The sequence below is a fragment of the Lates calcarifer genome, linkage group LG23 (genome assembly GCF_001640805.2).
Source record: "Lates calcarifer isolate ASB-BC8 linkage group LG23, TLL_Latcal_v3, whole genome shotgun sequence".
NCBI lineage: Eukaryota > Metazoa > Chordata > Actinopteri > Centropomidae > Lates > Lates calcarifer.
Window position 1 is genome coordinate 2304508 of NC_066855.1, and position 25710 is coordinate 2330217.

Sequence of the window (25710 nt, forward strand, 5' to 3'; positions counted from 1 at the left end):
TTACACTCAAAACATGAAAATACATCCCAGGTTAAAAAATACTAGAGTAAGGGTCTAAATAGATGGATATATGCCACTGTGGAATGTGATGAATGAATGAATGTATATAGCCCCTGCTGCTGAGAGACCAATGTAACAACTTTTATTTGATCAATGTTCCTTTGCCATAGTTTCAGTGCATTTCTGCTTTGTACCCATTAAAATGTGAATATCTGCAGCTGAAAGAAGGGTTTGGTAGAAAAGGTCAAGCAAAGGGGGCAACATGTCTTTTCCCCTGCTCTAGACAAGGTACACAGATTCAACAAAATAAAAATATTGCTGTATGTCAGGCTGGTTCAGGTATTCAAGCAAACATTGCATGACTAATCTTCTTTAAAATTTTGTGGCATTGTGGCAGTTTAAAGTTACAAGTAGCTTGTGATAAAAGTAGATTGACTGTTCCACCGCTCCAACTGAGGACAGTTTGACTGCTGATGGCGTTGTTCCAGGCCACAAAATGGCTAGTCCTTTAACTGCAAATACATTGATTCCAAAGCATTGTTTCTCAGCAGCACCGCTTCTTATCAACATCACTGTAACACCACCAGCTCCAGGGGCAATTCTCCAACTCCACACAGGCTTCCTCTGCTTTGACCAAATTTGGATTTCTGGGCCCAGTGAGTCAGAGATAATCCCACATCCACTTTCAAAACACCGTTGAAAATGCCAAATCCATGGTTTTGAAAGTCTGTGCTTCTTATGTTGGTAAACACTGCAAATATATTGCTCAAGGAAGACAAAAATATATATAACAAATGAATCTTGTTAAGGCTGTCATGCCCCACAGCTTCATAACGCCACTGAGGTTCAAAAGTTAAGTCTGTAGTGTTGAAAGGATTCCTAATGCTACAAGCGATAATGGAACGCACACAGGAGATGGGCCAGGTGAAGCTTTCTGTGTTCGTGTGTGTGCATTAACACACCTGTGGGTTGCTGTCTGAATGCAGTTTACTTCCTGCAGACAAAAATGGCTCCTAAATAAAAACTAGGTTTGGGGTTAATAAGAGAAAACTGGGTTACGAGGTCTGTGCTGTGAGTCTTATGGCGTTCTCCCTTTGTTAAGGGGAGCAGGAAGTGTAATGTGATGCGGCTTGTTCCTCGGCCACGTCAGACACAAAGGGCGACCGCTGGGCTGTCTGTTAAGTAAGGTGGTCTAGCAAGGCATACTGCTGGGATTTGGATTGGAAAAAAGATGGGAAAACAGGTCTGGGGGATGGAGACATGGGCAGGTGGTCAGTGGGTGTGAGCAACTGACCGCTGGATGTACTGTAACTACTGATGACTAGTCACTGCTGTAGCTTCTAGAAATACAGGAAAACTCCTTTCAGAAATATGTTCACTGATACATGCTCTTGTACTTTTTAATTTACTATAACATATTTTAAAGTGTCATTTATGACAGAAATGATTGCAGTAGACAGTAAGGAATGAAGGACCCACGCCAGTAAATGTAGAATGTAAAATGGAAAGTCTAAACACAAAAGAAAGACAGCTGGGTGAGAAGGAAGTGTAAGAAGGTCAGGGATAGAGGATTCAGTGTGGGAGCCAGACAAAGTCCTTTTTGCAATGAGCCACTTTACCATGCCAGCACTGTTAGTGTAAGCATGGTAGGATGCTACGCTCACAGAGTCACTAGCATAGCTGTAGACTCTTGTTGTGTAGTGGCTGTATTTTAGAAGAAATATCATTTTCCAAGCAATCTTAAATATAGCTCTAAATGACACAGACACACAACCGCATTCTGGACTAAAAACAGAAAGGAGGAAATCATTAATATTCGTTTGCCTATTTCAAGACGCTCGTATTGTTTTTTACCTTTTAACATTCCCTGAGCACAAACAAAAAGAGAGTGGAAGCATATTTAATACTTCTAAATGTGTAAATCCTAATCCTCCCAACTCATTACACTTCTTGTTAATAGCAGACACGCCAATTAAACACAGTTGCTTAATTTAAAAATGGACATGTTTGAGCCCCTGAAGCTTCCCTCTAAACATTATGTCTATTATTAAACCTAATCAGTGGAGAGTATCAGTGCTGTGTGACGAGCAGATAAAAATAACATCTGTGTATCCTCTGCTTGTCTGTCAAACAGCCTAGAAATCTGTGGTGGAGCTACAAAAACATGTAGCTGTCAGTCAGCAAATCAGCACGCCAGTGAATCAGTCAGTGTATATGTAAGTCAATTAGGAGACAATTTAGCAGCATGACAGTGAAGCTGTAATGAAGTTAGTCTGCTGGTCAGTCAGTCAGCTTGCTTGTCAATTATTTTTCCAGAGGAGTGTTTTAGGTGCACTGTGTCGAGAAGACAAGAAAACACGCGTTTCCACCGTCATTTTTATGTACGCAGGCTTATACTGTTGACTTTTATTTTATTTTTTGGGGGCTTTTATGTCTTTATTGACAGGACAGTGAAAGAGAGGACAGAAAACAGCAAGAGAGAATTGGGGAATGACATGCATTAAAGGTCCAGCCAAATCGAAAGTTGAACTGGGGACGAGCTGCTCAGGGAGCTGAGGCCCATGTGGTATGCACCCTAACCATTCAGCTATCAGGTCTCCCACTGTTCATTTTTCATTTAGGAATGACATATTTTCACAGAAAGTTGTTCATCTTTTGTGCTGATGATTTAACAGGGAGAGTTTCGTGCCCATTGAAGCCTTAGAAGTGCACCAGCTGTGAGTCATGTAACGCTGTCTGTGGGAGAGTTGAACAGATTTTTGCTTCTGGAACCAGGGGCGCTCAGGGAGAAACTGTAAAATATGTAACACCCACGGTGATGTGTTGGATGGAGAGCTGCAGACAAAAGAGTCAACCCAGCATACAAACCCTCCAACACAACATGAAGGTAAACAAGGCCTTTTACCTTGTCATGCTGTCCTGTGGTAAATTATTTGCATTGTGCTGGCGACTAAGCATCTTTGGTGATGGTGTTATGTGCCATTCTTGTCAAAAGTACTGTTTTGTCTTTTGTATGCATCTTTCTCTCTTTCCCTGAGCCACCCTGACCTGATTGTGACAAGTTTTCAATGGTTTCCCATGGTTTTCATAACAATGTAGGTGTCAGCAGTGTGGCTGTCCTCATTTTTCTCTCCATCACATTGAGACACGCAGCCGTAGCCTTATGTCTGATTTCAGAGCAATTGGCAGCTAATCAAACTGCCACTGGGCAGCAGAGTGGGCGAAAGAGCAGGGAGCTCATCCACCCTGCTGCGGTGGTAAAGTGCAAAACGCTTGAAAATATTAGTCTTACTGGTTTTTGACAGTGTGACCATTCAATTAACTGAAATGACGTGGTTTAGATTAACTGCCATCAACAGTGATCAGTACTGCACAGCATGTGTAACAGCAAAAATCATCAATCACTCTATTTAATGTGTTATTCTGCATGACACTGCTGGCTGTTCATTTAAAAATAATTGTGGTAATTGCACTCACACATGTAATGGTTGCTTGATGACACAGGCAGCGCATGTTGAAAGGTCACTCAGGTTGTTTTCTATTCTCTATTTAACTATCTTCAATCACACATCATATGGAACTCACATCCATGGACATGAATGTGTGTGAGCTGTCCGTGTCAAAAAGGACATAATGAATGAACACAACAATGACTCACTCTGGAAATGCTGTTTAGAGAGGAGTGAAATGAAACGGCCTCTGTAAAATATGAAGCAGCTGTCTGCTGGCTCGTAAAAATCACTGGCTTATTTTTAAACTCATTCTGTCCCCTGTATTTTCTAATCAGTAAGTTGTTAAATTAGCAAAGTTTTTGTGAGCGCTTCAGCACTATCATAAAGTCACACCAGCATTTACACATGTAAAACTGGTAAATAATGATTTCTTAGTCAGTTTCATAAAAGAAAAGACAAATTAATTTCTTTTATGTCAATACAAGCGTATAAAGCAGGTGTATGTGATGTCTGTGGAGCTGAATGAAGCCTGTCTAGACAGCAACACTGAATATAAACAAAGTCTCTGTTCTTAGATAATCACTAAAAATGTGACTGACCTCGTCACTCCTCACAAGGAAACACCCTTAGCACAGCAGGGAGTGGGGAGTGACGCTGATAACTATCCCTCTAGGGGAATGTATAGACTGTGAGATTATAGACTCATGGTGGGGTGGGGTGGAGCTTATGTAATGTTATCATCTGAACAGCAGCACAGAGTGACAGCACAGCTTTCAGGTTAGAGGTGCAAGCATGCAGCAAAAGAGAGAGCAGGGCACTGAGGAAGTACAACGCCGTGATAAACATATAATAAAAATGCTCTCTCTTACTCATAAAACATTTGCAAAGCCACTACAGCCACAGCCAAACTATGGCATCCTGGCCATAGTCTAGTTATAAAATACAAGCACATCACAGAGCGTCTCTCCGGCTGCTAACAGCTCTGCCAGCTGAAGAGCCAATCACACTGAGTGGTGTGATTTTAAGACCCAGTTTTATTATAGGAGTTATATGGGATAGTCCTAGATCCTACATTTCCAAGAACAGAATCTTTCTGTTGGTATTTGTGCATCTTTCAGACTCTTGACTTGTTTTGCATGTTGTTACATATTTCCATCAACAATAAAAGTAAAGGCAAGCATCTCCAAAATGTTAAATAAAGTCTATTTGTGTACGATTTGACTATGGTGATAATTGTTGGCCTTTTGGTCAGATGATTTAAGAGACTGTTTATAAAAGGACTCGATTGGTTTCAGAGTTGTAGTGTTTACTTGTGACCAGCTGGTGAAACAGTGTGCTATGTGAGAAAGGATCATAGCATGCATAAAAAGTTTGTCTGCCTCTGTTGTTAGATACGTCTATAATCGGCAAAGTTCCTTAAAAAACACTGAAAACGTTATAAAACAGGACAACAACTACTAAACTGACTTTGTAGGTGTAAAATTGTGATTTATACACAGCCTAAAAAAGGTACAGTGATTCGAATGACAAAATGCAAGTTCACTCTCCAGACTGATGATACCAATGACTGGGGTACGGGGGGCAGTCAGTCCTGGATCTGACATTTCCAATAATTAAACCAATAGAGTCTTTTAGCCCCTCCCTACCTGGTATCTGCACGTCTTTCAAACTCTTTCAAACGCTGTCTGGTATATATTTTGTTTATTTATTCTATTAAACCACAGCAGACATTATACGAGTGCAGTACCATGACTACTAAATCGGACTTTTGTCTGTAAAATCGCAGGAGCTCTTCATTAACATTGCTGTAATGCAGTTATTGGAATACAGTGCAACATTGCAACTAAAAGTATTTCAAATGCTGTACAGGTTTTTTCAAAGAGCGACTTTTATGGGAGTAAGTCCAGGTTGAACGGTTGAGCCACTATTCACCTCATTCACAGCCTTTGTTCCTTTCACACCTGAATGAATGAACTGTGATGTGCTACAACTATTTTTAGCTTCTCTTGTTGTTGATAAGTGTTGTTGATAAACATTCTGTTCAGAAGCAGAGAGAAGAAAACTGGCAAGACAATTTATCGATTCGAGGCAGCTTGTTCCAAAAGTGCAGTTGCCTGGCAACGGACATTTTTTGAGAGAGAAAGAAAAAAAATGCTCTCACTCTGGCATACTGTATATGTGTGGTTTGTTGAGGGTGCTTTGTCACCAGGTTGATCCGTAGTGGGAGGTGTGGGAGAGTGTACTTCCACTGGCTGCTGTGTGATGGCAGGCGTGGGGCGACACTGGCACATACAGAGCCGTGGGCACAGATAAGGATGGGAGGAAGAGAGACGAAAAGAGGATACAGAGGTGGAAGAAAGAAGAAGAGGAAGACATATAAAAAGGAGGGCAACAGGACGAAAGGGGAAAAGAGTGAACCCTATATGGCAGAACCTGAACAGAGTGACTCAAGGTTTAACAAAGTTGCTCCGCTGGGTGTAGCATTTTAGTTACATGAGGCAGGCCAAAACCTGGGTAGCAGCTGTTACCCTGCTTTTTATACTGTGAGTCAGCAGATTGAGCTGGGCAGGAAATCTGCTGAATAGCTCTTCAGCACCTCACAGGAAGAGGGCGCTGTTCTTCCAGAGCAAACAAAACTGAAACTTTTACACATCCTGTTTGATGAACTGCATTAATCCTCTAGGATAATAAGAATAAGGAGAAAAAACGTGTGCTTCACCTGTGGCTGCGGTAGACGTTGAGCAAAATGATGACAAAGCCCAGGCAGTAACAGGCCAGGTAAGGGCTGCCGAAGAGCCTGGAGATTCTCCGTGTACGATGTTCCCATCTCGCCACCTGACGAATAACAGAGAGACAAAGAGCAGAGGACGTGAGATGATGGTGTTTCCCTTAAAAATCCCATCAAGTAGCTGCAGAAACTACAATTAGCCTTTCTCTGTAAGATGCTGGGGGGAACAGTCTGGAAAACAATGAAGGACAGATTTATGGGTAGACTGAAAAACACTGCTGACTGCCTTGCAGCTAATTTCTAGCTCTGGTCTGGTTTCCAGATGTTTGTCTCTTTAGCTACTAAAAGCTTCAAACGGTCATCGTCTTCATCTTTTTGTTGTTTAAAGGCAGCTGTCAAACAGGTTCTAGGTGCATTACTGATTGATCACCTTCCACACACTCATAGTCATTTGAGCCATTGTTGATCATTTTTTGTATCATAGCAGCTTTAAAGTCTGTGTTATTAGGTTTATTATAGTCACTACACTTTCCGATTGAAAATTTTGTGAAAAAGGCTTTCACAATGAGAGAGGGAGAGAGGGAGAGGAGCCTGTGTGCCATTTTGTTACAGCTTACGTAGCTACCTACTTTCACTGATGGCTGTTTTGAAGAAGTCTACCTCTTAGTTTGAAACCTTGGCCCCTGATTGGTTGTAGATATTTCAAAAGTTTGTTTTTTTTTCACAGTGACAGAGGACTATGTGATTCAAGGATCCATGTCCGTCTCTTTCTTTTGCCTGAAAATGTTCAAGACAAAATATATTCCAACATTTCATGAAATCTCAGCAGTAATGGCTTTAACATTATTAAAGCACTCTTTCTTCCTGTCACTGAGGCCTGAAGTCAACTCCATCATATCTCGCTCCAGCTTTTAGGAGAATTTAACATAGTGGTTGGTATATTGATGCTTCAGTTTAATCATTGCTTCTTTATCAGAGTTAGCACTGATTAGAAACAGAGAATGTAAAATAGAGACAGAAAAAGAGAGATAGAGATTGGATGCTTCCTGGCTGAAATATCCCAAACCGGGAATAAATTCAGGAGTTAACAAAGTGAATGAGTAAATGCAAATACAGACTTGGCTGCAGAGGTCATTGAGTAAGCAGTGGACTGATGGGCTGACTAACACTAAGACCAAGTGTTTTTTTTTCCTTTCTCTTTCTCTCTTTCCTCCAAAAAACACAATAAAACAGAAAAAGCAGCTCTCCTTTGAGAAAACCACCTAAATGGTTTCACTGATGAGTCTACGAGTTTATTGTTTAACATGTTTATTTTTGACCATATTTCTTGATGAATTTGCCTGTTCTTTTCTTCAAGTGCCACATCATGATTTACAAGTGATTGGATTTCTGTATTTGGACAACACAATCACTTACAAGTTATTAAGTGGAATTAGGGAAACATGGAGGTCTGCCTTTTCTTCGAATGTTAAGGATGTGTATCCATCATAGACAGTGCAGATCCTAACAGTTGAATTCACATGCTGGAACTTTTATTTGACGTTTGTTTACAGGTTTCAGCTCTCCATATCGCACCATGCATACCTCACAGAGGAAGACATCATAAGATCTTATCTAAGCGGTCAGAGTTGAACTTCACACTCAAAATAGAAACTATTCAACTCCTTTCCATTACACAACATTAAAAAAAGCATCTGACCTGTCAATATGGTCTGTGGCATTACTGACTGAAAGAGTTGTAGACGGACGTACTGACAAGTCCAATTTACTGACTGACTGTGGGCTGAGGAAGACGCATAGATGACATAGATGAGACACAGCAAAACATAAAGGACACAAATGTTGCCATGGCAACACGTTTTCTGTGTTCAGGAGAGGAACGACAAAAAAAAGGAGAAAGAAAATGAAGAAAGGTGAGAGGAAACCAACTTTATATGGTGAGGAGAGAAGGAAAGTCAGAAAGTGTTTTAGTGACTGCAGAACTACACCTACTGAAACGTCCTCCAGTCTCCTGCTCCCTGTTCCTCTGAAAGCCTTGTCCTCTGTCTTTTAATCACAGCTGTTAGCAACCTTCTTTAATATCTCTTCCCTCTCTCTCTCTCTCCTCCTCTTTCCTCTCTCTTCCTCTCTCTCTGCTGCTGTCCAATAAAAGCCCTGCAATTTAAGCTTCTCTATGATTTCAGAAGAATGCTGACATTACTGTCTGCTGTGTGGGATATGGGATCACAGTGATCAGGAAAGACGCAGAACAATAACAATAACAATGGAGGGAATAATGATAAGAATTAACCTTACAGGTACATTTGTGAATGCAGGCATGATGAGATATCTAATATAATTTAATATAAGGTTTCTGAGGCCTGATTAATCTTTGTCATGGAGTTTGCTGTTCAAACACACAGGGCAGTATCTCTAAAAGAGACAAACACCAAAGGAAAATGTTTCTAACTTTGGAAGACACCTGCTAGCTAACTCAGACTGATGAAGCCTCACATAAGCTTTATAACATTAGCGACTGTTATTTGGTAAGCTTAGATTGAATTCACCTCTCTGCTAGGACGGTTTCTCCTGGATCTAGTCTATCAAGATAAGAAACTAACATTGGCTACTGTCAGCTTAGCACTGAATGTATCTGTTGTTGGCACAAACTCTCCTCAGTCAGTCAGTTCAGGTCAATTTAGCAAGATTTTGTGGCGACAGAAAACAATCAACATGTTGCAGAGGTTGACCTGCTGAAATATTTCAATAGCATTACATTATCATTCCCACTGGAAGCAAATTCTTTTTCTACAGCTGTGATCCAGGACATGTGTAGAGTATTAGTCAGCAGGCTGCAAAACAGTCAAACAAACATCAGTTTGTTGACAGCAATCTGGTTGCATTAAATGACCAAATATTTAAAAAATGCTTTATAAAATTCAGACCTTTTCTTACAGGTTCTGAGGGAAGGTTGCAGAAGGTAAGACAGTGTAGATTAAACCTCAGGTTTGGAGCAAATTTGTTTTTTCAGTGACTGCTGTTACAACATATTTCCCCATGCCCTACCTCTATTGTAGATTTCCGCAGAGGTTCTGTAAAGACATGGCAAGGTAACACAAGAACCGAGTGATGTCCAAAAGAAGAGGAGATACATAATGTAACTATTCAAGTACCCTCAACAAAAGTGAAGATAAAAAAACTGAATGAAAGCAAAATACAGACAGAGGTTAGAGAGGGAGATAGAGTATGTGCTCATACTCATGTAAGGGAGGATGGGGAAATTGCTTGCAATATATAATATATTACCGTTCACCGAGGGACATATTGTGACCAATGACAATAACTCCTTTCCTTAGTTACGATCAAAAAGGTAGCTCAGGTGTGAGTCCATGTGAAGCTGAACATTATGTCATCACATGTTGTCGTCTTTTGTCCTTTGACCAATATGAACGGAATAAAGAAAAGATTAAATAAGGATTACATGTGAGCTGGGAGAGGAACTATAGCGTAACCCACCTAACCCATCTAAATACAATATCCTGACTCTTCAAAGCACAATACACTGGTGATTTGCACTGAAAGGGTCTTCAAGAAGTGATTGCATTTGCTGTTTGGATGTTGAGCAGAGGTGATGATGCATACAGATGCACATGCACACACATATACTGTACGCACACACGTACACCAAACACGTGTGGGGATGCATGCAGATGTACTTTATTAATGACAGTGATTTTGCACTCAACCCAAAGACACTGCAGAAGCAGCTGTGAAAAAACACTGTGCACCTTTTTTCACTGACAGTTTCTCTTCCTTCCATCGTATCTCATCATCTCTAAAAGGTTTACACACAGACAATTTGAAACCCCAGAACACGTCCTTTTACCCTGTGGGAAACATGCCACGCTCCACTATCCACATTAGCATGCCATTTATGCCAGTACACACCTTTGGGACTGCAAGCTCCCCCACAATCGTTCAATACAATTTACAAACCCTCTACAGGGTGATAGAGTACACTAAAATACTCCGGTGTCTGCACACAGACTGCTGATGCTGTTATCAAATCATCAATCAAGCCATAGAAATAACAGAAGGCATGGACGAGGAGAGCACAGGGATTGGCGCCAACTTGGCAGAACTAGCAGCTCGCCAAGACAAATTCAATCAAGGCTTAGGTAACAGGCTCCTCCTGTGTCCCCATCAGCCCACTTAAATCTGAGATGCAGGCACTCGAATAAGTTTAAAGTCAGGACATTAGGAAGACATTTGATGGGGAGGGACTTCTGACGTCTGATGTTGCTTAATGGAAGAACATTGAAACAGCAGAAATGGTAAAGTATAGCTAAAAGCACCCTCCAATTCATGCTCCCTTCATCACACTTTCATTCACTTGTCAGGAATACATACAGAACAAAAACTTACATAATGCTACAGTGTGAAAGGGGTACTTTGGAGTACACCTTGGGATGTGATAATTTCCAACCCCTCCAGGGATCCAGTCACCAGCTTGGACTTTGATTCTATCAGCCTGATCAGCAGCTGGTGAGGTTGATCCATTGTATTAATGTACAGCTGTGTGTAATAGAGAATAATATGCACATGGCCATAAATGAACACGCACACACAGCCAAGTGTATTAATGCGAGGATGTGTGCTGTACCGGAGAAACAAGGAGAACGAGAACAAGAACACAGACGGATCCACATGCACACGAGAAACATCCTGATTAAATCCTCCTCGATTCAGAAATCACTGATTGAATATTTAAATATCTGGGGATTTAAGGACATTTTGTACAGAAAATACAGGAAGCACAGGCTCTTTAGAAAATATGGATCTAAACCTGAGGATAAGACAAACACAGCCATGCTACCAGTGATGGCAGAGTTGTGTTGTCATTTGATTAGTCCACCACTTTGGTCCAGTTTGGAACTATTGGATGGACTGCCATGAAATTTTGTACAAACATGGTGATCTGCTGACTTTGGTGGTCCTTGGTCCATGAAAGTCTCAGAAACATGGAGGCTGAATGTCCTCAGTATTTACGGTGGATATTCATTGTCCCCAGGGGATAAATCTTAGTATTTTTGTGATCTCTTGATCTTGTCAAAATGGTGCAGAAAAGGCCAATTTTCCACTGCCCCTCAGGAAACTATGTCAACTTTGCACATACAATTTCTTGATATCTCAGTATCAGATTTCTGTAAATGTTGCTCCTAAACAGATAAATCTTGGCTGTTGACATCATGGCCTTTCCTCCATCACCTGCACTGCAAAAGACCACTTAGTGGTGTTTCCCAGTGGCACAATAACAGGAGCTTTCTCTCAATAGCTAGTTTACTGTATATTTTTTCTTCCTTTGAATGAACAAATTAAATAATGACTCTTAAAAGTTGTATTTTACTGGTCTGGGAAAATACAGTGAGTATGTCATTATGCTCTCAAATGACCCCAATTTAATTCTGCCCTCAAAACTTCACTTTCATGTTAGCTTAAAGCATAATGAGATTATGACTTGTGTTATGGCTGCATCCATTTCACCTCCAGGCAAAGGCTAACGGTCAAACCAAACCCACCCTGATTATATCACCCATAATGACTCAGCTGAAATACTTAGAGAATGCAAATTTGCAAAACGAATACATACAAATGTCAAGACTATGGACCTGAATGTTCTTCTTGTATCATTTTTACTAGGGACATCAAAATGTTTTGTCAAAGTGTTAAAAGCTGAAAATGCCATAGGGGTTGATAGTCTTGAGACTGTGGCTTGTTTTTCATGGACACAGTTACTGACTATAATCACTTCCCTCCAGGTACAATAAGATTTCAGTCACACTATGCTCTTGGCCCCTTGACACTGATCATCTGTTTTTATGAAAAGGTCAGACCACACAGATTATTTAGCATTCTGTGGTACAGTGGACAGGACAGGCAAAGATCTTTCTGCAGGGGAGGAAAATAACTGTGACCACAATTTGATAGGTAAAGATAAATTCATGTTCTGATTTTCTTTTCCTAAAAATGTGTTTTTGCCTTTAAGAAGCTGTGCTTTCAGAGCTACTGAATACTTGAGCTGAATCTGCGGCAACTTTCAAGTAGAAGAGGAAGAAAAAACACAAAAAGCTGCTATCACCAGTGTCCTGGACCCTGAAACAGCATGGCAAACAGCAGGTCTGAGTTCTGACAAGTTAATGTCTTCAACAACAGATTTCTTACTAATGCCCATTATGAAGACAGGGTAACAGCAATCTCAACATGGTCCAATGCTCACAGTTGTGACTCACCAACACCATACACACACACACACACACACACACACACACACAAGCTTTAGCCAACATTGTGTGGGTACATCTGAGGTCACATCACTCTTGCAATCAGTGTAATTGAGTCCAGTGAATGAAAACATGAAAACAATGAGCTAAATCTTCACTGAAGTCATGAATATCTACCTGGACATCTCTGACCTGGCTGAACCAAATACATATACAAGAAAGAATTTGATTAATGACTCCAATCTGCTACTGATTCTGTTATCCTTAATGTCACAGTCATTTGAGGTCAGCAACCTCAAGACAGCAACACAAACACAACAGTAAGCTTTCATATACTTTAATAAGCTCATATGACTAACCTTTAGCTCTGTTTTGGTTCTCTTCGGTTCCAGAGAAAAATTCTCAGATGGATCTTTATCTTACTAATCTTTTTGATAAGACACCATAATGTAGAACATCAGAGACAACGGATATTTTGTTCATTTAAAGCAAAACTAGGGTTTGTCACAACTCTGGTTTTACACAGATTCGATAGATCTGGCCATCTGTTCTATCAGTTATTCCAAAAAGTCAATGCTAAGATCGCAGGCAGCAGCGACATCACAAAAAACATTTGTTTAAAAGTTAGTTTTAAACATGAAGTCCTGGTTCGACATAAACCTATCACACAGTTGGGTGCACTCGTGTTTATTAGCATCTTTTTGGGCACACCACCTCTCAGTTTATTAGCAACCAATTGGGCTAAAGTGTTGGCTTGTTGACCAACTGTATCACTGTCTGACCGCGTGGGCTTGTTGCCTGATTGGAGACAATGCTGCAGTGTATATTAGCAATTACTTTCATCAATACAGTACTACTGTATTACAATGACTGTTTGGAAAAATGGAGTTCCATATTAATTCAGATTTTAAACAAGTGCACCAAAAAACCATTTTGGCATGTCGGTGAATATTTAAAACAAAGAGCCAATCTCATTTTCTTGGGTTTTCTTGATTGTCTGATTGAGTGCTGAGTGCTGCTGAGTGCTTTGTTCCTGTGGATGTAGGTCACTGGGCAGCAGGAACCTGATGACTGCGACTCACTCCATATGCAGGGAGAAGATCAGATGATGTTTAATATGTTGTTGCTCTATCGGCTTCATCGCCACATGCAGGCAGGTTGATAATGCATGTACCAGCCGGGCGGCATCTATTTGTTCAGCCGCGGCTGACCTCTGCTTGTGAGGCAAGAGTGGGAGGGAAGAATATGTTTGTGCAATTACTGAAAAAGAAAGATTGCAGATGCACCGGGCAGCCAAAAGCCAAATTAGCTGAAACCAAGCAAAAAGGGAAAAAAATATATATACACCATTTAATAACTGACTGCAGAGGTCTAAAACTAGTTGAGAAGCATATAAGTACACGCCCACACACACAGAAGCAGCATACAAACTCTGACACTTTAATGCACAGTCCTCAGCTGACACAGCCTAGCTAATAATCATCCTAAATATAACTGCCATTAAGTTTGTGTTGTAAGACAAAGACTTTATGCTCCCCTGTGTGCAATCCTTCTGCGTCAGACCATAAAAATAATTTCTGCCAGAAGCTGTCATGACTGCATGTGAACTGAAGAGTCTCGATACAGAACATATCTCATCAGTCTGCATGTAAATATGGTCAGAAATGTTTGGAGCTTGATATCTTGTGTTATCCTCAGTTGTAATTTGCCATATGATTTTTCTGCACTTTCACTCCAGAAACCTAAGAGTAGGTGTCTTTCATTCTTGAAAAAGGTTCTTCAAATACAATAATATACTAATCAAAAAAAATAAATCTCTGGCATTGACATCAGCATCAATTAGAAGGAGATAATGGCTTTCCCAACATGAGCTGTATTTCAGGTATTTCAGGAAATGTTGAGGAAAGGTGACAGACAAATGACAAACCGGACACATCCTATGAGTAACTCATCACACCGACTTCCACTCTGACTCACGTCTTTTTCTTGTATTTTTCCCCTTTTCTGTGTATTTTTTTGTTATTAATTCATCTATTCATCACATTTTTTCCCATCCTCTTCTTTCTGGAGTCTCGATGTAATTTTCATTCCTGCTGCCTTGTCCCACTCAGTGTCTATTTTTCCGATGGATTTATTTCACCTCAGTGGTGACGCTTTAATAACCTGAATGAGGTTTTCAGTTCCACATGTGCACAGTTTGCATGCATTCTCTCATTTAGAGTTTGTACATAACCAGCGATACACTGGAGGTCAGGCTGACATCACGTTGCATCTTCCCTTTTGTTTGCTTTATTCCTTTTGGCTTTGGAGCTTTTTCACCTTCTCTTACCTCCCCCTCTCTTCGTCTCCCCCAGCCCTCCTGATGAAATGAAAAACCTATCCCCTATTCTGTCCACCTCACTCCAACACGTTCTCTCCTTCTGGCCGTCTAACCGCTGATGACTCATTCAGGCGTTATTGTTCTGCCCAATGCAGAATCAGGACCCCTCAGGCACCAGACAAGGCCCCTAAGAGTGGGAGCACAACATGGGGGCCACATCACTGAGGTTACGTACACACGCTTTTGTGTGCATATCACATGCTATTTTGTGCATGCTGCTTTTCAGTTTAGTTTTGTAATTGCAGACGTTTGGATTTAGTCTCAGCCGTGATTAGGGCTTAAGTGAGGATGATCGATTAAAGATTAAACAGATGTACCAGATCTCCTGGGTGTGCAGTCCACGTAACCCAAGCAGCTCTGGATAATCTCTAAAGGAGTGGTAGCATTCCCTGTTTTGTCTCATGTACTCCCACTTTACTCATTTTGAACAGATTTTAAACTGTTATTTAACACTATACAAAAAGTTATTGGTACAATATTTTTTCCATATTATTGAACTGTCAGTATGTGTGTTTACTGGTCTTGGGAGTATTACTGGGAGAAAAAAAGAAGTGAGTTTGAGACAACACTAGCAACATACCAACCCTTGGCTCATCGACCAAACTGTTGGTGAGCTGCACTGTGGGGGGATCAGATGTTAATAAGTAAGAAGAACGATGATATCTCTGGTCCTCCTGGACACATTCTGATTTATCAATTTCTTTTTTAAGCTGTTCATTGGAAGTCTGACAATATTATTAGAGTGCAATGCTAAATCAGTGGAGTGGTCTTCCTGTGCCCCCTTGCATCCCAAATGCTTCCCATTATGCAGCCCATCTCTGAAAACTTTTTCCCTGGTTTCAAATTAGGCCTTGCAATGCACTTTTCCATCAGTTTATTCAAGCCACTACTGCTGGAGTGAACAGCAGTATTATTGTGAAGGTCAGCAGAATATGGCTGCGCTGCAGTCTTCCAGCTGTGGTCACAGAGTTAGTTCCCACATCCTCCTATCTAAATCCTGACGTCATGTCCACTTGATTCCAGCTGAGATGTCATCCTAAGGCGGAGAGATAAAACAAGAAAGAACAGGCTGACCATCTTCCCTCAAGCCTCAGTGTCAGCATGACATCTAAGGCTGCATTAGATCTAATCTCATTTAACGCCAGATCTGACTTTGAAATTGTTTAAGGTGTCTGCAGAGGCTGGGGCTGGAGCGAAGAATGAAATAAAATCTGAATGAAACTTTGTATTCACACGTGCATGAGGCACAGCTTTCATCATCTGCACTGCACCTGTCACTGTTACCTCCAGTCACTGAGCACAGGAGTACTGTTCATGCCTGTTGCCCAGGTAACTGATTTACAAGGGCTGAAATGAGGAAAGATGCAAATAACATGGAATAATTAAAAGAAATATCAGTGGCACTAACCTTTCCTTGCCACCTGAGTGCTTTTAGTTTGCTCTCAATCAGAAAGGGAGGACGTAAGCAGAGTGAGGTAAATGTGCAGAAGGTTCAGTTCTGCTTTTGTGTCTAATTCTGTCACTTTTCCATGACTACGTAGCTACAGCCTAAAGACATATTAATGTGCTGATGTTTCTTTTCAGAAAAGAAAGGTTGTTTGCTTGTCAAACAAAACCATATTCAAATCCAGCGTCTCTCACCAAAACACAACATGAGGCCAATATGTACATTATTGGTCAAAAGGTGTAGGACGCCCCAATTTAAGTTGTAAGTTACCTTGCAGCTCTCTACAGCAACAGAAGTAAATGAAGCCAAATAATTCCTATAGGTACCACAACTTACTGATACCTTACAGATCCTCTGTACAAAGGCAGTGTTGGGGCTAACTGTGTTACTACACCCTTTCATGCATTATTATGACAATACTGTACTGCAAAAAAAAGCACGTAACAAAGAAAGAGACTGGTTGGTCAGAGGTTCCAAAGACGACGATCCAGAACATTAAAAGAAAACAGTGGTTTCACATGATAGAAGACATTTGTGGGAACTTCTGCGGCGTTGGGATGAACTGTCCAAACAATGTTTCATTTCAACATCACAAGTGTGTTTGGCTGCTGAACGAGTCGAAAGTTTAGATTAAATTTAGGATTTATGATTGCATGAGTCTTTTTTTAATCTTTATTATTCATTAGGTGTTCTAGGTGCTTGAGAGCTGAAAGTCTGTCTCATGCTTTTTTTGCTGCATTACTGCCACCTGCTGGTCAGTGAAATACTGCGTACAGCATCACCTGTGTGCTCATGAATCTGAATGTGCGAGCAGCAGTTACAAAAGACGGCCCCAGTAACAAAAACATTGCTCCAAAACGCGACTAGTGGTCAAAAACTGCACCGGGCAAATTTAACATGCAGATGTAGCAGAAAAGTTCCAGAAAACTGAATGATGCGCATGGAAAAGCCCAGGGCGCAAGAAGAAAAACCTAACTTGAAATATTAGAAATAGATAAAATGATCTGATGAGGGAAGCTGTTTATGAGATTAAATTTTTCCTTTGGGACGAGTGAGAAAAGGAACATTAATGGAAATCATTTTATAGCTTGTTCATGACTTTAAACTCATATCACAACATATATTTTTTATGTCTTTTCAAAGAGTCAATTATGAAAATAAATAAATACATTACAGGCCTACATCCTTTTAAAGGATGTTTTAAATCTTTAAAAACGGTACATACAAACTCAAGTTATGAACCTGGTGATAGCCAGAACAATGGCCAATCAGCTGTCTTACACAACATCCTATAGGCCCTGTCTTTCTCTAACTTGACAATACAGCAAGACTGTAATTTTCCAAAACACCTTTTACGACTGCAAGAGACGTTCAACAAGTACAAGTGATGTGGTGGAGCTTCTCAAATACCATCCTCTGGGCACAGACAGAGGCTTATGTAACCAGCTGATAATGCATGTAGATAAAGACGATTCAAAAAAACATCTGTTACAAAAGCAAAATAAAAATGTGGCCCCGATAAACTTATCACAAGGTTGTCATGCAGGATAGACTCAGACTCTGCGGCTGCAATTACTTTAGAGTGAGTTAGAAGTTGAAGCTAAAAAAGTGTTGAAGTGAAGTGTTTAAGAATACAGAGTGATGTAACTGGATCTGAAAAAGGCAGAGTGACAAGCAAAGACCTGAAAACAAGCAGAAAAGTACAAAACATTCCAAATTAGTATAAAAACAAAAATAAATCAGTGTAACATTAGCAATAAAAATGATTAATGTGACAAATCACTTCTTTTCAATTTAGTTAGCACAGAGGATTTCCTTGTAGTGGTAGTAAAATCCAGGCAATCCAGTTGTGCAAATCTAAACTTTAGTGATTTTTTTCCATTCACATTTTTTGCTGTTGACAAATAGAAAATTGCCTCAACAGTGACAGAGCTATACAGTCCAAAGGGAGAAAACTGTCCCATCAACCACCAGGCTAACATGCTTGTCAACTGACAGTTAGCACGCTAGCTGGCTTCACCAAGAAATATTGGCCGCTCTCTACAAGAGAAAAGAGTTCATGTCTGCCCAAATGTTTCCCAGATTTGTCACTAGGTGCTTTTTGTAAATAAAAAAGTTCCTAAATGAGCGTTAAAAGTTGACAAACCTAGTGATAAGTTAGCAACACTGGTTAGTTTTGCTGGATCTGCATGATCTATGCCTTCTATGATAACTAACGGTCAGAATATGACACACAGATTGTGACTTTAAGAGACAAAAGCAGATGAACAGGCCAAGGACAGGGAGAGTGGAAAACACAAAGGATGACGGATATGTAGCAAAGAAAAGACCTGAGGATGGTTGGGGTGTGGTAAGAGGGGGGATGAAGGCCTAGTCATACAGGAAAAAAGAGAAAATTACTACTGTGTGATTCACTGGCCCTCCCTGTGACACTGATGGCAAGAGCAGCAGGACAGGCTGAAAGGAGAGAGCAGCGGGAGGCACAGAGGGAGAATTGGTGCAGAAATGACGTGAGAAAAACAAAGGAAATGAAGAGCAGAGGAACAGAAGAGGAAGTGCACAGGGAAGACTGAGGAAAATCGTAGGTGCAGCGTACTGTATAGAACAACAGAACCAAACTGCTATAGATAGACTTCACTGCTTCTGTCTTCTGTCACCAATATGGTTATTTAATCTATATTTTGATTTATAGTTCTCCTACAAATATGCTACAGTACATCAATCAAGGATAAGACAGTCAAGCATCGTGCTCTTTGCAGTGACGATTCAAATGCAAAAGTTTATCAAGGAAACAAAACAGGATTTTAAGTGAGGCTCATTTACAAGAATTTCTTTAACAAACTGTAGTGTATAAAGGTTATTCTTATAGATTATGAGTGCAGCATAATGCAAAACTGCACTCATAATCTACAAAAATAATCATTACATTACGTATACGCCTTCAGATTACTGAATGAGGATTTAGTAGCAGCCAAAATGGAAAAATCTGAATGACAAGAGATGTCTTTACAAATCTGCCACAGCACCGAGCGCTTAAAGAAAGAAAAAAGAAAAACATCAGCCGTCAACCTGTTCAACCCCTAATGACTGACCCAACGTTTAGATGCCACATCTAATGCAGTGACTAATCTGCTTCGCCTTATTCAGAAAATCAAATTCCTACAAGTCTTGCTCCTCATTCATATTTAATAATCAGTGCCCATAATCAATAATGCTTTGACAGTCATCACAGCCACTGTCACACAGCAGGTGGTATTCTGTAGAGACTGCAGGCACAGTAAACTTGTGGGGTCCAGTGTTTTGGTCCAAACAAACCCGTCGGACCCAACAGGACCCACAAACACAGTTAAAGAAGCCCACACACACGCAGATACGTACAGGGCAGGAAATCAGCTTGTCGCACAATACGCGTCACCACAACTATGATTGGCACGCTTTTATGGGAGGAAATCACATCATCAGCACCTGATACAACCCCTGCAATCAGTGCACAGGTGTAATTAGCATCAGCGAACACAGCAGTCTGCAAGCTGGGTCTAAAGAGAGCGCAGTGCGGGACCAGCCAACAGCCAGTCCATGTGACAAAGAGCATCTGCACTTTCCAGAGACTTTCAGACTCAATTAAGTCTGTGGATGAGTCACTATGTATGCCACCTACACACACACACACACACACACACAGAGGCACACTCGCACTGTAGGCCACACTATGCAGGTGTTGCGGAGGTCAGTTAATCCTGCAGAGATTCTAACATTCCCAATAAGCCAGTCTTCCAAGCTCTAAATTGGTGCAGCTGTAGGCTGACTGTTCCTGTCTGACAGCAGGGTTGGCCTTATTCCAGAATATGGTCAATGTGTCACATCTAACTGTGGCACACTGACCCCCTGATACATTTTTAGCCTGGAAGTCTCTCTACCTAATGCAGTGTCCATGTATCAAAGCCAACTCATTAAAAGGGAGAGAGAATATCACTGACTGATCTGCCTCCTCAACACTAATGAATGGTTTTTATTTGAATATGTCGGATCATTGTATCTTCTGATAAATCAAGGCATTTGATATTTTCCTAAGGCCTAGCTTAAATCAACAGGCCTCATGTCTGTGTGTGTGAGAGAGATCAGAGTCATACGTGGACAGTTCTCATGTCAGTGTTATGAAAGGATAAAAGGTTAAGCAGAGTTAGTTGGGGGCTGGTACGTCCTGATCTGTACCTACACACATACACATACACCTACACACACACATGAAAAATTTTCAAGGAACAGACCTTGTTGTCCCTCTGTTTCAGTAGGGACACTGTGTGCACATGCAAAGTACCTCCACTATTAAATAGCAAGTTAGGAATCTTTCCTGTTATTTGATGCCATATCATTCATGTTTAAAGCACATAAATGAGCCTCTGTGTGTTCCAGTAGCTGTTGTCCTTTCCCAACCTAGCTAAAGAGTCAAATCATTTTTAATAATCTTTTTTTTTCCAGCAGTCAATGAAGTCCAAAATCTGACTAAAAGGAGAGTAAATATTGGACTTACCTTCTTCAAATGACCAAAAAACCAGGCTGAATAAGTTCATTCTTTGATTCAAGTTGAAACAGTTCAGTTTATCTGTATTCACCAACATTAGCACTTACATGCTAAACCTTCAGTGCTATCAGGAGTGAGGCACTAGCACAGCCTGTGCAGCACATTGATGTCCATGAAACAAGGCAACAGTCTGACCTGTATCAAATGATGGTAAGAAATGTATTTTACCAGTATCTTTCATCTAAATGTCATTAGTTTAAATGACAATGTTTCAGGTGGAACAAAGGGACTGAATGAGATATGTTTCCTCTCAAAATCCCATCAGCAGTTGTCTTGGAGAAATATGTAAAAAATCACCAGGGTACAAGACAGTTTTAGCATGAAGCCATCCATCACAGATGTTTCTTTCTTGAAGCGCCGTCCCCAGCACTCCCACTTTGCAGGAACACGGCACTGTAGCTCTAACAGACAAGATGAAAAGCCCTTTTAATACCCGTCTCTCTAAGTTAGTTCCATCAGTCCTAACGCCTTTTACCTCAATAACCCCCATTACAGCCACTTACAGCTTATCTTCCAGTGTAATGCACAAAGGTGATTTGAGATCACGTGCAGGGCCAAGACTATCTCAGCAACATTTACTTTGACACAATCATTCAGATGATTGTAGCCAATTATGCTACAGCCTAGCAATTTTACCAGATCAGAACAAAAGGAGATCATTGTAAAATGCAGTTAACATCATAGTAAGTAAAGGGAGACTGACAGAACACACAGGAATTATTAAACTGCAGTATGACTGTCAATCTTTTGTGAAATTTGATATTTCATTCATTTTATTCTTTGCTGCATTCACATTTACAATTTTGAATTGTTCAGTTTTACTTTATGAGCAACTACAAGATAATCAATTGACTACGTATGACAGCAAAATAGCAAAGAGTGTGTGGCACAGAGTAAGGTTAATATGACCACTTAGCATTAACATCTCTTTACCAGTCTAGAAGAAACATTGCAAGTTCAGCATCAAACCTCACTCTCTCATGGAATGAAATGCCAATGTTAGCTCTTCTTTTGCTTCTATTTCTGTCACTTCTTTTGTTTCACTAAAGTTAGCAAGCTAACCAGCTAACCCTGCCCCATACCTTTCTCCTAATACTCCTATGTAAAAGTGAGTTACTCTAGCCTCCAGTCTGCCCTCAGTACAATATGAGAGGATGAAGATGTAGCGCTGCCCAGAGGACGTATTCTAACCTCTTGTCTTCTGACTTGAGAAAAAGATACGTCCAAACTAACTCTTTTACAGTGCACTGTAATCAAACACAGAAGAACAAGCATTATTTATGGAAAGATTCTGAGGTGCAAGGTTATGTGACATGTAGTCGATTAGATATCAACTCTAATCAGCTCTCAATGATAACAGATGTTTAAAAATGTCTGAGATCAAATCATGAAATTCATGTGGCCATCTCGTCTGTGAAACATGATATGCGACAGACAGGAGGGCAGTGTTATCAGGGTCAATGACCACCTATCTGAAGACAGATGAAGCTGTGTTAACTGAACTTTATCTGGAGGTATGAAATGGCAGCTGCATTTTTGTTGCACCTTTATATTTGCCCTACACAGCCAACAGAGTACTGCTTCAGAGAGAAGATCCACAGGACCCCTCACTGGCTGCTCACCCAGAGCCCAACTGTGTTCACCCTTCACAAGCCAAAATTTGAGTTGCTATGGATTTATGATGTAACGTCTTGTTATAAACACAAACAGTAATTCACTGATCAGTTCATAATAATCAGTGCCTGGTGATTACTCACACCATGAACAATAGCAGGAGTTTTGCTGTTGTTTGTGGCTGTAAGAAAAGGTTCTTAATTGGTTTGAAAATACTGAATAGTCAGACTGCTTTATGAACAAGCTCACAGACGTCAAGACATTCAGTCAACAAACTTGAATTTAAAGGAGACACACTAAACTGCCTTGACTCTAAATTTCTGATTCTTTTCGACCTGATATTCTCTAGACCTAGTGAGTTTGAGCAGACAAAGTTCTGGCCAAATAAAATTAAGTACGCATGAGGCTATACGAGATTACTTTGGAACTATAAAATAATCTATAGTGGTTCTTACCACATTCCAGAAGAGAGGGTTAAAAATGATGGCGATCACAGCGATACAAAAGCTGGAGTCATGAAAGTCGATGTGTTTCAGGAGTTCTTTCATCGGTGTCAGGTCCATCTGAGAAAGACAACCATGTGCAAAATTAGGTTGTGACGAGAGTAAGAAACAGAAAAACATTACAAACTGAAAGATGGATGTTTAAGTGTGGCTTTGATACGGTCTTCCATGCTGGTTTTAAAACGGTGTTAATTATCCTCAGAGGTCAGCACGAGGAATGGAGCCAGGTTTGATCAGCCAGGTTTCACATTTAAGTGACGTTTTATTCACTTTGTCAGTTTCCATTGCATTTCTGCACTTTTGTGCACATCCTGAAAATGTGCAAACACTGGTGGATGAAAAGAGAGCAGGTCTTCAGCAGACACCGCCTTAGGAGGCTTTTTTCCTGATAGTTTTCCACTTTACAAGCTGTAGCTGGTTTTGGTCTTAAATTTCATTTCATTTTTATGTGTTTTTGAATGAAGCTCTGTACTGTGTAACTATTATTGGCTATTTTACTGCAGGATCATATCACAACAACAAGCTTTCATTAATCATTTTTTCATTCAGACCACAAGGGAAAAAACTGATGACAGGAAACACATGGCTTTTAAAACTGAAGCATGGCACAAGGCATAAAAATGAATTCTAATGAGTGATATAAGGTGAAGCAGCATAAACTGATTAGGCTTCTCTATCACACACTGGCGCACTCTGTGTGGTTTTTCACTTTATACCTACTGACGCCAGAGATGAAGAGCAACAAAGTGTGTCTTTTAGCCCAGTGCCCTCACTTAGCTCTGGGTGCTTTAAGTGTTTTAGAGCCACAAGAATTCCAAGTCATTTCATAATGAGCTGTCTGGCCCCATTATTACTCTGAGTGAGTTATATTTAATAGACTTGATATTTCGTGTGGAAAGTTGATATTTTATCCTGATGATATTGTTGAAAAATGAATGACAAGAGCCTGACAGATAATGTGTTTTTAATACACATTCCAATTTTAATATATGAGAGATTTAAACATTTGATAATGATACACTGAACCTCACTGGTACTTTTATTATTATTGTTACTGTTGTTGTCTATTATTATATAACAAATTATATAATAGATAAAAGGCTTTATTCATTTTTGATGGTTGCATGTTTTTCCTTTAACCAGTGCTCTTTTATTTGTAAAAAACAAGCAACAGGAAATCATTTTCAGGCCACTATTAATGTCAACAGATTGAAAATGCCATTTAAATTAGGGCCATCTTTAATATTGATGTGCTGTAAGCGATAAAGGTTTAACTATTGAAAGCAAAATGTTACTGTCTGTTCTAAGCAGCTGTACCAAACATTTTCATTTTTATCACCAAAGCACAGTTAGTAAATTGATTTACAGGGTTTCAGTGGTGACAGACAGAGAGTACAGTCAGTGTACTAATAAATAAATAATGATGACAGTGTATCACATTTCCATGTCCAACTCTCTGGCTTGAAGCAAAACCTAAGTTTTCAAATAATCAGCTGTGTGGGACTGAGTGCTACAGTAAATGGCTGGTATCACATGACATCTGTCTTTATGCTTCCATTTGCTATACTGTAATACACTCTTAGGTTTTGCTTGTATGTCAGCAAATGAAATGAAGTTATCAGACTTGCTTTAAATTCCCTTTAAAGAAATTAGTAGAGCTGCAACAATTAGTCATTTAATCAACTGGTTAATTAGCTGAAAAAAGTTTCCAGCTTCTCAAATGTGAGGACTTGATACTTTTCTTTGTCATATATGGGTTTTTGACTGCATCTAAAGATGTCACTCTGGGCTGTAGGAAACTATATCAGGTATTTTCCACCATTTCCTGAGGTTTTACAGACAAAACAAATAATCAGAAAACAGCCTGCTGATTAACTGACGATGAAAATAACTGCTGTTTGTAGCCCTATGAATGAAATCAAATAAAGTTGCATTGCTATTAAGCGTTCGTGCGCTTTGTATCAGCAGAAACTCGTGCTTTTATTTTGGAAATAAAGGACTAAGCCGGCTGAGTTCCGGCTGTCGGGGCACGGTGACAGTGTACTCTTGTGTACTCGGTCAAACCGAGACCAGCAGCTTCTCTGAACAGTTGAACCGACACACGTGAAAGTCAGAGACGCAGAACAGCTTCGTGTCGAACATTTTTTTTTTCATGTTACCTCGGAGTAGTCCACGTTGCTGAGTCCTCCGCAGCAGTCCAGCGGCACCGAGCGACTCTTTCCAGCGGGATTGTTGTTCCGCACCGCGGCGGTGTCGCTGTCTTTCATACGCAGCGAGTGAACCGTGGCAGAGCAGCAGCACTCACCTATGTCTGCGGAAGATAACGAATATTTCACAACATGTTGGTGCAAAGTTCGTATTTCTTAGTGAACGTTGGCTGCAGTTGCTGTGGAGAACTACACATGTCCAAATAACCTCTAACTCTGCCCAGTGCATTCTGGGAAATGTAGTGCATTGTTCACTTACATTGAGTTGAGCCAGTTGATAGATGCCTCCCACGGACAGTACTTCTTCTCACTCAATAAAAAAGTAAAATCTTGTTTGTTTGTTTGTTTGTTTGTTTGTTTGTTTGGACATGCAGCTACACAAACTACCATGTAGGATTTTGTTTGTTCCAACTCTACTTTTCTCCTTGGCGGTAAATGAAACCTCTGTCGCTCTGGAGTGACATCTGCTGGCCGAAACTGGTTGTGACTCGTGCAGCATTTATCTCCTTTCGATAATGAAATACTGTACATCTTTTC

General features: G+C 40.3%; 1 protein-coding gene across 1 annotated transcript in view; it reads right to left on the reverse strand.

Annotated features, from left to right (window-relative positions):
* Positions 1-25449, reverse strand: part of pemt (phosphatidylethanolamine N-methyltransferase) — a 44754-nt gene extending 19305 nt beyond the window's left edge. Inside the window, exons 1-3 of the mRNA XM_018685543.2 lie at positions 25126-25449; positions 22919-23026; positions 6172-6287 (exon numbers count right to left, since the gene is read on the reverse strand). Of these exons, the coding sequence (XP_018541059.1) occupies positions 6172-6287; positions 22919-23026; positions 25126-25233 (332 nt within the window). The 5' untranslated portion in view covers positions 25234-25449. The remainder of the gene's footprint in view (positions 1-6171; positions 6288-22918; positions 23027-25125) is intronic.
* Positions 25450-25710: the final 261 nt, after the last annotated feature.